A 13921-nucleotide genomic window follows, 5' to 3' on the forward strand; every position below is an offset into this window, starting at 1 on the left:
ACAATGTTTCTCAATGTGCAATTGCAAGGAATTTAGGGATTTCATCATCTACAGTCCATAATATCATCAAAAGATTCAGATTATCTGGAGAAATCTCTGCAAGTAAGCGGCAAGGCAGAAAACCAACATTGAATGCCTGAGACCTTCGATCCCTCAGGCGGCACTGCATTAAAAACCCACATGATTCTGTAACGGATATTACCACATGGGCTCAGGAACACTTCAGAAAACCACTGTCAGTGAACACAGTTCGTTGCTCCATCTACAAGTGCAAGTTAAAACTCTGCCATGCAAAGCGAAAGCCATATATCAACAACACCCAAAAACACCGCTGGCTTCTCTGGGCCCGAGCTCATCTGAGATGGACTGACGCAAAGTGGAAAAGTGTCCTGTGGTCTGACGAGTCCACATTTTAAATTTGTTCATGGACGTCGTGTCCTCCGGACCAAAGAGGAAAAGGACTGTCCGGATTGTTATCAGCACAAAGTTCAAAAGCCAGCATCTCTGATGGTATGGGGGTGTGTTAGTGCCCATGGCATGGGTAACTTGCACATCTGTGAAGACACCATTAATGCTGAAAGGTACATACAGGTTTTGGAGTAACATATGCTGCCATCAAAGCAACGTCTTTTTCAGGGACATCCCTGCTTATTTCAGCAAGACAATGCCAAGCCACATTCTACACGCGTTACAACAGTGTGGCTTCGTAGTAAAAGAGTTTGGGTACTAGACTGGACTGCCTGCAGTCCAGACCTGTCTCCCATTGAAAATGTGTGGCGAATTATGAAGCGCAAAATACGACAACGGAGACCCCGGACTGCTGAGCAACTGAAGTTGTACATCAAGCAGGAATGGGAAAGAATTCCACCTACAAAGCTTCAACAATTAGTGTCCTCAGTTCCCAAACGCTTATTGAGTGTTGTTAAAAGGAAAGGTGATGTAACACAGTGGTAAACATGCCCCTGTCCCAACTTCTTTGGAACGTGTTGCAGGCATCAAATTCAAAATGAGTGAATATTTGCAAAAAACAATTAAGTTTAACCATTTGAACATTAAATATCTTGTCTTTGTAGTGTATTCAGTTGAATATAGGTTGAAAAGCATTTGCAAATGATCGTATTCTGTTTTTATTTATGTTTTACACAACGTCCCAACTTCATTGGAATTGGGGTTGTACAAAGATTCACACTGCAAAGTGAAATGCTGTTCCAGGCACTTTAAATTTTATACATCTTAGTTTTATTTAAAATTCACAATGATTATGAATGGATGGGTGACCCCTGAGGTCCCTGTATAAACCATGTGCACAAGTCATAAACCTGGCCTATCCAATTGAATGAGAACTTAACTGACCCATCATGTTCTTTTTTGGTTTTTCTTTATGGAACCTTCTTAATATCCTTGTTGGCTTTGGGAAAAAAAATTAATATTTAGTTTTTGAGTTAACGTTTTTCAATGCTTCTTATTGCTGTTGTCAGAAGAAAACCTCTCTACTATGGTAACTTTACAGGAGAAGTAAAAAACCTACTTTACTTTTAATGTAAGTCAATGGACCAAGACTTTTTTTTCACAAGTGATTTTAAGCTGTTTCTTTTGGTCCATTCTTCATGAAATTGACACAATGTAAAGGCACAGGCATTTTCAAATTATATCAATAACTGAAAAATGTATGTACCACGTTGCAACATAAATGCACTTTTATTTTTTGGCCTTTTTAGAGGATAGCAAATCATCCAGAGCTGTTGGAGATTCCAGTGGCACAGCAACAGCTAAACAAAAGGCAAAATCTTTGAAGCGTCCTGAAGCAGCTTCTTCAAAATCTAAAACAAAGACTCCAAAACGGAAAATGATGGCGCAATTGGTACAATTTTTCAATCCCAAACCAACTCCTGACAAATTGCCAGGTAAGATCATTCAAGACTAAGTGTTAGAGTAGAACTGTTGACAGACATAAATAACAGCTATAGATGGGGGTGGGGGTGGGGGGGTAGTCACAATTTTTTGTCATTTTAATTTTATGAAATAATTCATTCACATACAGTACATTCTTTGGGTGCATTATTGTTATCAATCACTTGCCACACAGATTATAATGCCCTCGAGGTTGAGCAATACCCAACAGCCAGTGGCATCTAACTGATGTTTTGAACTCTGTCTGTTTGCTGTCTGCTTTTCAGCTATTATGTAATAACCAGTCAGTAACAAATAAAGTTGTTAAAAAAGAAACTACATATGTCTGTGCTGCAGTTCTCCTGTGTAATAATTTATTTCAAGGTTCTAATTTTTCAAAGGATATATGAGTGGGGGCACCACAGGGGCACTGGCCCTGGTAAAATTCTGATTGGCTCCTTATGTAGCCCTCTGCTGTCACGCACCACCTCCAGCACATCAATGATTGATATTAAACATGCAAGCTCATCTCCTTTTAGTAAAGTTAGCTTTTTCTAATTATGAAATATGCCTCTTGTGCGGTACCTGTACAGAAAAGGAAAAATTGTTAGAGACATCACGATTTTTATATGTAATATTTGTATAATTACCGTTAAAGCTGTCATGGGTGACACAGCATGTGTTGTGTGTGTGTGTGTATTAGTTATGTACCCTGGGGTTGAGGTTTGGTGTAGGCTGGGGCAGAGCTTAGAGTACAAGAGCTCTGGCACAGTCATTCAATAAAGGGGTTCAGCTGTACTCAATACTAGCCGCCTGTGTAGCTCGAGTCAGTGTGTGTTAGACGTGTGTTAGACGTGTGTGTGGAGTTCCAGCCCCGCAGCTGTTACTCATATTTACTTGTAAATAGTGTATATATTATTACATTTTCTTTCCTTTTTGTTCAGTGTTTTGTTTGTTTGTTTAGGTCCTGTTGTTTAATGAAATCACTTCTTGCACCTATTTGGTGTCATCATGTTAGCAAGTCCCCCCCACCCCCCCACCCCAGACGTTACCACCTAAAACTTTCACTGAATCGTTTAGAGTGTTTAGAGTATTCCTGTTCGAAACAAGGAAATCATCGTCTGCAGCAGCAGATCATGGTCATTCACACACAGCAAAAAATTAATTCTTGCTAAGTACAATTATCTTCAATATAGTCAATAAATCTAATATTTCTCCTGTTGACATTGTTGTAAGCTTAATTCAACATTATTTACCATATTTCTCGACATTTTGTACTTGTTTTAAGTCATTTTATTGAAATCATTTTACTTAACAAAACGACTTAAAACAAGTCAAAAAAGATCATTTCACTTGACAAGACACTGTTTTTTAAAATGTATACAGATATTGTGTTTTTTTCAGATAAAATATTATAAAAGGTTTCATGACTGCTGAAAGGACTAGATAACATTAATTTAGCTAACTTACTTTTGCCTTTTATTAGAGAAGAGCAAATCATCCAGTGATTACCAAACAAATGGTGAAGTCTTTAAATGGTCCTGAAGAAGCTTCACTGAAAAGTAAACAGCAGATTGCACTTAAATAGAATGTAAAATAGATTTTATATCACTTAAACCCAAACAAACTCCTAACCTCTGAGGTAAGATCTGTCAAGACAAAGTGCTAGTGTAGAATTAGCCGTGCCCAGAGGAAATAAATATTCTAAATGAGAGTTCCTCTTGATCTCAGGTACTTCTAGACACAGTTAAGTCCAGTTTCAAATCAGAATGAGACTTGAGCCATTTTCAGCTTTTTTGGAAATTTGGCTCCTGAGAAATAAACTTCGATTTTCTCACTTTGACCAAAATGTTTTCACACATGTGGCTTAACTCTTTAGAGTCAGGCTCGTAAAATTGTTGTAGATTCTCAAAATTAGATGTCTCTCATATTGTATATACACTGCTCTTTTGACTGTGTATAAGAAGTAATAGGTTTTAAACAAATTATTAAAAATACTTAGAAAGCAATACAAGCCTCAAAGCCTCCAGACTGCCATTCAAAGGGTTGGCACCTTTTTCACTGCTCATGAGTTGGCATGTATAAATATGGTAGCTATTTTTAGATTTAAAATTTATTCCTAATCAATTTGTTATTATTAGCCTTGTGATTAGATATTTTACCATGCAATATACCAACCACTTCATTCAGTACACTTACCTCGTTTCTACATTCATTGTCTATTTTATCAACACCACTTACCTTATAGATGTGCTTTGTAGTTCTAAAGTTACAGACTGTAGTCCATCTGTTTCTCTGCATACTTTGTTAGCCCTCTTTCATAATTTTCTTCAGTAGACAGGACCACCACAGAGCAGGCTTTATTTTGGGTGGCTACAGTGACACTGATGTGCTGATGGCATGTTAGTGGACCACCCTCTGTCCACTCTATTAGACACTCCAACCTTGTTGGTCCACCTTATACATGTAAAATCAGAGACAGTAGCTCATCTGTTGCTGCACAGTTTGTGTTAATCATCCTCTAGTCCTTCAACAGTGGTCACGGGATGCTGTTGGCTGGACTGTTCTCAGTCCAGCAGTGACAGTGAGGTGTTTAAAAACTCCAGCAGCACTGCTGTGTCTGATTTCCTGCCAAAAATTGAAAATTAAATGAAATACCTGCATTTGGAAATTCATTTTTCACATAAGCATGAGTCATTTGTGACAAAAATAAAAATAAATTTAAAACTGCTATTTGTCATTTCATTTTAGTCATTATTCTGGTATTTCATGGCCAAATATAAACTGCACATCAGACCAAATGGCCTCAGAAAAAACTGTGACAATGTTATATTCTGCATTTCGAAGAAAAGCCAAAGCCAAAGTGAAGCTTGGGTTTTCTTTTCTCAATTAGCTTTTTTATTTTAGATTTGGCCATGAAATGCCAAAAGGATGTAAAATGAGCTAACAAAGTATGCAGAGAAACAGATGGACTGCAATCTCTAATTATGGAAACATTAAATGCTCCTATATGGTAAGTGGGGCTGATAAAATGGACAATGTAAAAAAAAGTATAGATACAAGCAGGTGTGCTTATAGAATGTGGCTAATCACGGTATATAGAATGAGCCATCTCAGAAGATTGATATGTATTTAGACATATTATGAAGTAAATTGGGAGCTTTTTGACATTTTTTTTAACACGTGGGATGAAGGCATTTGTTTGCCCCTAAACCAAGGGCACTGAAACCTGAAAAAAGAATCCTAGAATCATCACTGCTGACAAACTACAATGATACAAAGCTGACTAATCTATACTAGTCGTGTTCTGCTTCAGGACTGCTTTTGATTAGGTTTAATCTGGTTTTCTACCCGTATAATAACTTATGAATAAAAATGTATTAGATAGGTGCCTTCTTGGTGAAAGATATTTCCTTTTTGTTCATGAGTAATTTCTTTTTATTCTCTCAGAGAATAATGAAACATTGGGAGCTGTTGGGGGCTCTACTGGCACAACAGTAATCAAACAAACTTCGAAGGTCTCTGGTAGTTCTGAAGTGGCCTCCCCCTCAGTGAAGCCCAAGAAAAAAGATGAAGGTAAATACTGTCAGAATTCAGAGTTTTCAAGCTTTGAGATTGCTATTCTGGAGGCAATAGTCAAAATGTGTGCCTTTTAATGTTGCCTTCTTTCTCAGGGAAACAGAAACAAAAGCAGCATGGCCTGGCAGAAGCTAGCCAGAAGCTTTTGAAACGAGAAAACAACCTCTTCAGATCAGAGTCAGGTAACTCAAAGCACCAGGTGGTTCACAGAAAAGATGAGGAAAAACTGAAGATGGACTATAAAACCCTGGAGTTGGAAGTAAGTGAGGTGATCCGCAAATCCCTTGACGACAGGAATAAGGAGACCCTGGAAAGCGCTGTCAATGCTATACTTCAGGAGGAGGAACAAGACAAGCACTGGAAGGAGGCAGCTGGAAAGGAACGTCCGAGCTGGAGGCCCATAAAGTGGCGAGAGATGCATGATATGCTGCTTGAGAAAGTGGTAAAAAACCGGATGCAGCACGTAGATGAGGAGGAACTTGGACCAGAAACGCTGAAGTGGGAGGTCTGCAACCTTATTCAGAATGACATGTTTCAAGTGGTCAGAAATGTGCAGGGATGTTATCCACCAGAGTTTGACATATGTAACGTGTACGCTCAGCTGTACCATCAAGCTTTTTCTGCAAAACTCAGGCAACTGCCTCGACACAACATCCCCATAGAGGCATGCATCTTCATACTGAAACAAGTTAGGGATTACTCAAAGTAAGAAAACTAAGAACATTACACTTTTAACTTTGCTTCAATCAACCACCTGCACAGTTTTACATGTTTGACAATTGTTTTCCAGCAACGTGTTACATCAGGAAGAACTGGAGTCATACATCAAAAGTGAAGCTCTAGACCCTTTATTACCTGCAGAATATCTTGAATCATTGGAGGAGCAGTATCTGTCACACAAAGAGGTATGGCAAAACATCAGCACAGAGTGACATGAATTACCTTGCAAAATAAAATGTAAAAGTATACTAGGATATAAAGTCTATCACAGGAATCATCAATGTTTATATTCATATTAGCTAAATTTCTGTTTTGTTTATAGAACGAAGTCAACACTCTGTTGTCCAATGTTCTTAACTTAGAAGATGAAAGTGGGAAGATGAACAAAGCAACTGCCCTGGATGTTAAACAGGTATGATTCAGACTGTGAGATGACTGACTCTGTTTTGCCACATATGTACACTACACAGACTACACTCTTAAAAAGATGGTGCATCAGGAGTTTTTTAGTAAAGAAAATGGTTCTGTAGAGATCCATGAACACTTACACATATTTTCTAAACCGTCTATCCCAGCTGTCATTGGTTGGAAGGCAGGATATATCCTGAACAGGTTCCATGAACACTCATAGAACCGTTCTGCATAAGTAAAGGGTTCATTGCATCATGAAAAAGGTTCTTCAGATTGATGACGAATATGTTGTAGATGTTATAGAACCTTTTTGAAAATGGTTCTATGTAGCACCCAAAAGGAGTCTTCTATTATTATGATGTCAAGCTTGTAACAATAGAAGAACCTTTTTGGGTGCTACACAGAACCCCTATATAGAACCATCTGTAGCACATTCATGCACATTTTCCATCTGCAGAACCATTTCATGATGCAAAGACCCCTTTAATCATGCAAAGGGTTCTTTGAGTGTTCATTGTTCTATATAGAACCATTTTACTAAAGAACCCTTGAAGAAACATCGTTTTTAGGAGTGTACTATTCAGAAGTTTGCATTATAAACATTTTTTGGTGTTTTATATACAATAATTATATATACAATGTGGATTTCAATATTCCCCGCGACCCTTACGGGGAAGCGGCTTAGAGAATGGATGGATGGATGGATGGATTTCAATATTATGCAGTATTCCCCAAAAGACATTTTAAATGTTTTGGTTAATATTTCAATCATTCTGAAACAAGATGTAAGCAAAATGATAAATAATATCCTGGAATGATCTAATTAGAAATATATTTATTTTGTCAAATTTGTCCAATCTGACTTGGGATTCAATCTCCACCTTAGAAACAGGTTCAATTCTGGATATGCATAACTTCATTTTATGTTATTCAGCTTTCTCTGTCATTTTAGAATCTTCTATGACTCTGTTTATCACTCTGGACAAATTGACCTTTTCTTCATTTTTATTTACAGCTTCTTAGTGTTGTAATAGTTATAAAATTATTTTATTCTTGTCTGCCACCAAACTGCTTTACTATAAATGAAAATAACAATTCTAAACATTTTAACAGTAGTGTACTGTATGTTTCAGTTAAATTGAATGAATTAAGTGCATTTGTAAGTGCACTTTACCACAGGTTATTGGCTGCTATGTTCCATTTTTACTATCATGCTGATGTGTAAACCTCTTATTTTACAGCTTGTTGATGAAGTCATGAAAGGGGCCATGGTTCTTTTGAGTAACAGGGAAAAAGCTCAGCGGATTCTGTATCTACTTCCCAACTTTCTGACAAGGTGATTCAATTAATGCTGCCACACAGATCAGAGAACTTGAGTAACATTGAGAGTATAAGGGACCAGTCTCCTCAAAACCTTAAAACCACAAAACCATTGAAAGTCTTATTTTTTATTATTAACTACGCTTGACACAATATGCAGAGGTTCATGTGCACAACATTTATGTTTGGGGGCTTTCTGCTTACCATACACCTTACAGAATTTTAGTCTCTTAATTGATTGCTTTTTGCTCACTGTACCATTAAAATGTTTATTATAGGCTGAATTGTTGCATATGAGAAAAAAAACTGTTTGCTATTTTATCAGATACAATAAATCCATAGAAGAGTTCCTCAAAAATCAGCAAAGCATCACTGAAATCCTGAAAGCTCATCTGTCTGGCATCAAGGAACTAAGGTGAGATAAAGCCATACTCTGTAGTTCATAAGTAACTGGACTGGACTGTGATTCAGCTTTTGTCCAACACGTAGAATTTGAAGTTTAAAAAGCCCACATCTGTCTATCTATCTATCTATTGTGGTTTCTTTAGTAGCGATGCTGTAAAGGTGTAGGAACAAACTCTTCGGTGACACTCGTCTCTTGCATATAAAGATGTTTATTAGCATTGAGAGGTCGAAGTCACAGACAAGCCTTCGCGAGCCAGCTTGGAGAGAAGAGCCAATTGTTTCTCTGACACGTACATTCCAACTCCTGGTTTTTATACCGGTGTGGACATCTGGCTTCTGTCAAAATAGCCTCAGTTTGTTCAATGTATGGATCTTCTTTAGCCAAATTTGGTATAAACATACGTTATTGTCCAGAGTAGCCCCAGTCTAATATATAGTATTGTTTACATTCAGGGGGGCCCATCCTGTGCAGCTGCCTCCTGAATCAGCTCCACCATATTTCAGTCAGAGGCCCACAGGATAAACTCAACCAGAATCTACACAGTCTAATAACCAATATGATAGAAAATAATGTTACGACTATAGAATTAATAAGGTCAAATTCACCACACTATCTATCTATCTATCTATCTATCTATCTATCTATCTATCTATCTATCTATCTATCTATCTATCTATCCATCTATCTATATATATATATATATATATATATATATATATATATAAGAATTACTGGAAGTGTAAGTAATAACATGGATTTAAATATAGATTAGAGATTTTTATTGATGAGGTTCTGATTCACTTATGTAGAGATATGGCTAATTTTGTAGTGTTTCGTGATTTAATCCAATAAAAATATGTAATTCTTGCAGGGAAAATCACAGATTTAATTAAACTGTCTAATTAAAAAGACAACAGATAAAATATTTTTATATATTCCTTTCTTGACGACTGGTTGCAAAAGAGTGGCTCTGTAGAACATCCTGTAATGCACAATGGATGTGTATCCACAGGAATTACATTGAGGAAAGAGATAATCTACCAGATGATGTGAAAGCAGTTTGGCTGTCCACTGCAGCAGATATCAGAGACTCCTGCCACAAATACTTTCTCAGCCGCATACACGATAATCTCAAGGTACATGAAAACAAAATATCTAGACCAGATCATTGTGTGTCCACAAAGGCAGCAAGTTTCACTTAGTTAATACCTATATTACTTATAAGGCTCCACAATGGTCCTACCTACAAAGTTGCGTAGTGGAGAAATGCAAAACCATAAATCAGTAGATTAACAGATCATTATCTTAGACCATTATCTTAGAGTAATTAACAATACTAATTCATAAGGAGTAAATTCACGTGTTACTTCTCTATATGAGCAAATGCACTGTTCAGTTAACTGGCATTACAATATAGTATGTATGGACAGTTAATGAGTGCATGAGCTATTTTGTAATAACCAACTAATCAGTGTACTCAGAACGAAGTATAAACAAACTTATTTACTAATAAATAAAAGTATCAATCAGCTATGTACAATAAAATAAGTGATTTATCTGTATTTACTTTAGATTTACATTAGATATGATTGAAATATAGCTCATTTAGATATATCTAAGAAAGATGTTGAAAGTAGAGCACTGAGTACAGTACAGAACTGATTAAAGTAATTTAGAAGCTGCATTATTATTTGTCCTTCATGTTTGGAGGGAAGATATAAATCTGATGTTACCTTATTCTTTTGTATCTACACAGGTGAATTACCGTAAATTGTGGACTCCAGACTGGTTTTTACAGCATCATGAGATTATTCAGGAGCTGGAAGATCAACTCAATCAAAATATACATCCTCTTAAGGACCTCAACTCTGCCTGTCTGCAGGTCAGTAGTATCACCACAAAATAATGCAGGCATTCATATATTTCTCAAAAATAATGAGGAGGTATTGTTTTGTGGTGATACGTTTTTGTGGTAATAAGGCTACCAAAAGGCATTTAACAGTGTTTGTCTTAGTAGTAGAAGCTTGCATATATCTAGTGTGTGTGTGTGTGTGTATGTGTGTGTGTGTTTAGGAGCTGTTGAGCCAGCTGCATTTTGAGGTCATGATTGAATATGTGAGGAGGATGCTGAAGAGGAAACTGAAACTAAAAAACAAGGATAAGCAAGAGACAGCTGCAGGCTTGCTGTGTGAGGACAGCTTCAGAATCAACACACTGTTTATCGAAAATGTTAGTATGGCACACACACCCAAACCCAGAGGGTCAGGAAATTATGGATGTAATGTGATGTAATACAAGCACTTGGAAGATTTAAAATACAGATATGAAGTATCCATATTCAGTCCATGTTACATTTTACAAAGACAGTATTCATAGTTACATTTCAAAGAAAATATTTTTTGGAATATCTACTGATCAAATTAACCAGGCCAGGGCCACCGGCATGCTCTTTTTTATTACACACTTTATTACACACTTCTGTAACCTAAGAAAAAGCACAACCAGTTTTCATTAAAGTCCCTGTGCTTACTAATTTACAAGCCATAGAATGTAATAAGCCTGGGTTTTTAAAGGGTTACAAGTACAGATTTTTGTACGAGTGTAAGTGCAAAAAGTGACTTGTTATGGCTGCAATATATTTGATTTACTAAAATGGCAGTTTTATAAGACAAACTTGTAATGTCTTTGTTAACTTTCTAAATGAAGCTCCTATGATTTGCACAACTCTCCCACAAATGCAAATGCATGAGGAAGAGAAGTGCATTTTGAATTTTTCCATGCACACAATCTATAAGCTGTGTACGTAGCCTTGTGCACCATTTTTATACGGAATTTGCAGGCGGGATGCATCCAATTTGCACCCCAAAGGTGCAAAAGGTTTAGTACACTTAACCCACAGTCTTTAGATTCCATTATTGCTTATTGTTCATTATCTAAAATTAGCACAAGCAAGCACACTTCTTAAACAGACTCTAAAGAAGAACACAAGAAACAACTTCTTTGTTAACACAAGTTCCTGCTTAAGCATACATAGACCGATAAACCAATGTCTTGAGCTAGTTACTTAACTCAGTGTTACCAAGCTCTATTGAGGGATGATCGACCTGAACAGTCTCCTTAGGTAGTAACTAGTTACATTAACTTAAGCTCATTATTTAAGTAAAATACTTCTGCTTAGGTATATTAGTGAATAAAGGAATTTGGTTCATACTCAGTTACACTTTAGCTGTTCATATTTAGTTAGAAATTGCTTTTTGTGTTTACTTTTATTGTTTTGCTGGTGACAACATCTTTATGGCTTTTAGATTGGTCACAACTCTGACTTCCTCTCCATGGATCACCACCTTATCGTGGTGGAGGGGTTCACGTGCTTGAATGATCCTAGGAGATATGTTGTCTGGAGCAAAAGCTCCTGGTAGGGTCTCCCATGGCAAACTGGTCCTAGGTGACACGTCAGACAAAGTATGATCCATAATAACCCCTATGAAAAGGCAAAAAAAGGACTTGTGTACCCTGCCCGGAACAGGGTTACCAGGGCCCCACCCTGGAGCCAGGCCTGGGGGAGGGGCTCGCCAGTGAGCGTCTGGTGGCCGGCCGGGCCCAGCCCGAAGGAGTTACATGAGTCCCCCCTCCTATCGACCCACCACCAATGGGAGGGGCAGTAGTAGGGGTTCGGTGCTTTGTGGATCGGGCAGTGTCCGAAGGCGTGGGCCTTGGCGATCTGAACCTCGGTTGCTGAAACTGGCTTTTGGAACTTGGAACGTTACCTCACTGGCAGGGAAGGAGCCTGAGTTGGTGCATGAGGTTGAGAGATACCGGCTAGATATAGTCTGGCTCACCTCAACACACATCTTGGGCTCTGGGTCCAATCTCCTTGAGAGGGGCTGGACGTTATTCTTTTCTGGAGTTGCCCATGGTGAGAGGCAGCGGGCAGGTGTGGGCTTTCTCATAGCCCCTCGACTCAGCACCTGTATGTTGGGGTTTTCTACGGTGGATGAGAGGGTAGCTTCCCTACGCCTTCAGGTTGGGGAACGGGTCCTGACTGTTGTCTGTGCTTATGCATCGAACAGCAGTTCAGAGTACCCAGCCTTCTTAGAGTCCTTGGGAGGGGTGCTTGAAAGTGCTCCTCCTGGAGACTCTATTGTCCTACTGGGGGACTTAAACGCTCACGTGGGCTATGACAGTGAGACCTGGAGGGCTGTCATTGGGAGGAATGGCCTCTCTGACCTGAACCAGAGTGGTGTTCAGTTTTTGGACTTCTGTGCAAACCACAGTTTGTCCATCACGAACACCATGTTTGAACAAAAGGATGTCCATAAGTGCACATGGCACCAGGACACCCTAGGCCGCAGTTCAATGACTGACTTTGTAGTCATGTCATTGGACTTGCGGCCATGTGTTTTGGACACTCGGGTAAAGAGAGGAGCTGAGCTGTCAACTGATCACCACCTGGTGGTGAGTTGGATCAGGTGGTGGGGGAAGATGCTGGTCAGCCCAAGCCCAAACGTATAGTAAGGGTTTGCTGGGAACGTCTGGCAGAAGAACCTGCCAGATTGATCTTCAACTCACACCTCTGTCAAACTTTGACCAGATATTGGGGGAGGTGGGGGACATTGACTCAGAATGGGCCATGTTCCGTTCCTCCATTGTTGAAGCGGCTGACTGTAGCTGTGGCCGTAAGGTAGTTGGTGCCTGTCAGGGCGGTAATCCTCAAACCTGGTGGTGGACACCGCAGGTGAGAGATGCCGTCAAGCTGAAGAAGGACCTACTGGGCATGGTTGGCCTGTGGGACACCAGAGGCAGCTGGCTGGTATCAACAGGCCAAACGATCTGTGTATGGGAGGAGTTTGGTGAGGCCTTGGAAAGTGACTTTAAGTCATCTCCAAAAAGATTCTGGCAAACCATCATGTGACTCAGAAGGGGAAAGCAGTGTGCCACTAGCACTGTATATAGTGGAGATGGTGTGCTGCTGACTTCGACTGAAGACGTCATTGGGCTGGGGACATGGGAATAGGCTAGTCCATTACTGAGGCCGAAGTCGCTAAGGTAGTTAAGAAGCTCCTTGGTGGCAAGGCTCCAGGGGTGGATGAGATCCGCTCTGAGTTCCTCAAGGCTCTGCATGTTGTGGGGCTGTCTTGGCTGACACGCCTTTTCAACATTGCGTGGACATCGGGGGCGGTGCCACTGGATTGGCAGACTGGGGTGGTGGTGCCTCTTTTTAAAAAAGGGGACCGGAGGGTGTGTTCCAACTACAGGGGAATCACACTCCTCAGCCTCCCTGGCAAGGTCTATGCAGGGGTACTGGACAAGAGAGTCCGGCTTATAGTCGAACCTCAGATCCAGGAGGAGCAGTGCGGGTTCCGCCCTGGTCGTGGAACACTGGACCAACTCTTCACCCTCTCCAGGATTCTGGAGGGTTCATGGGAGTTTGCCCAACCAGTCCACATGTGCTTTGTGGATCTGGAGAAGGCATTCGACTGTGTTCCCTGGGATATTCTGTGGGAGGTGCTTCGGGAGTACGGGGTACATGGCTCTTTGCTACGAGCCATTCAGGCCCTGTACAAACAAAGCTGGAGTTTGGTTCACATAGCCGGC

General features: G+C 39.6%; 1 protein-coding gene across 1 annotated transcript in view; it reads left to right on the top strand.

Annotated features, from left to right (window-relative positions):
• Positions 1-13921, top strand: part of LOC108434973 (tumor necrosis factor alpha-induced protein 2-like) — a 46855-nt gene that overhangs the window by 14735 nt on the left and 18199 nt on the right. The window contains exons 3-11 of the mRNA XM_037538115.1: positions 5341-5466; positions 5565-6174; positions 6260-6374; positions 6512-6601; positions 7842-7936; positions 8246-8335; positions 9339-9462; positions 10083-10208; positions 10400-10555. Coding sequence (XP_037394012.1) covers positions 5341-5466; positions 5565-6174; positions 6260-6374; positions 6512-6601; positions 7842-7936; positions 8246-8335; positions 9339-9462; positions 10083-10208; positions 10400-10555 — 1532 coding nt within the window. The remainder of the gene's footprint in view (positions 1-5340; positions 5467-5564; positions 6175-6259; positions 6375-6511; positions 6602-7841; positions 7937-8245; positions 8336-9338; positions 9463-10082; positions 10209-10399; positions 10556-13921) is intronic.

The sequence above is a fragment of the Pygocentrus nattereri genome, chromosome 4 (genome assembly GCF_015220715.1).
Source record: "Pygocentrus nattereri isolate fPygNat1 chromosome 4, fPygNat1.pri, whole genome shotgun sequence".
NCBI classification, from domain to species: domain Eukaryota; kingdom Metazoa; phylum Chordata; class Actinopteri; order Characiformes; family Serrasalmidae; genus Pygocentrus; species Pygocentrus nattereri.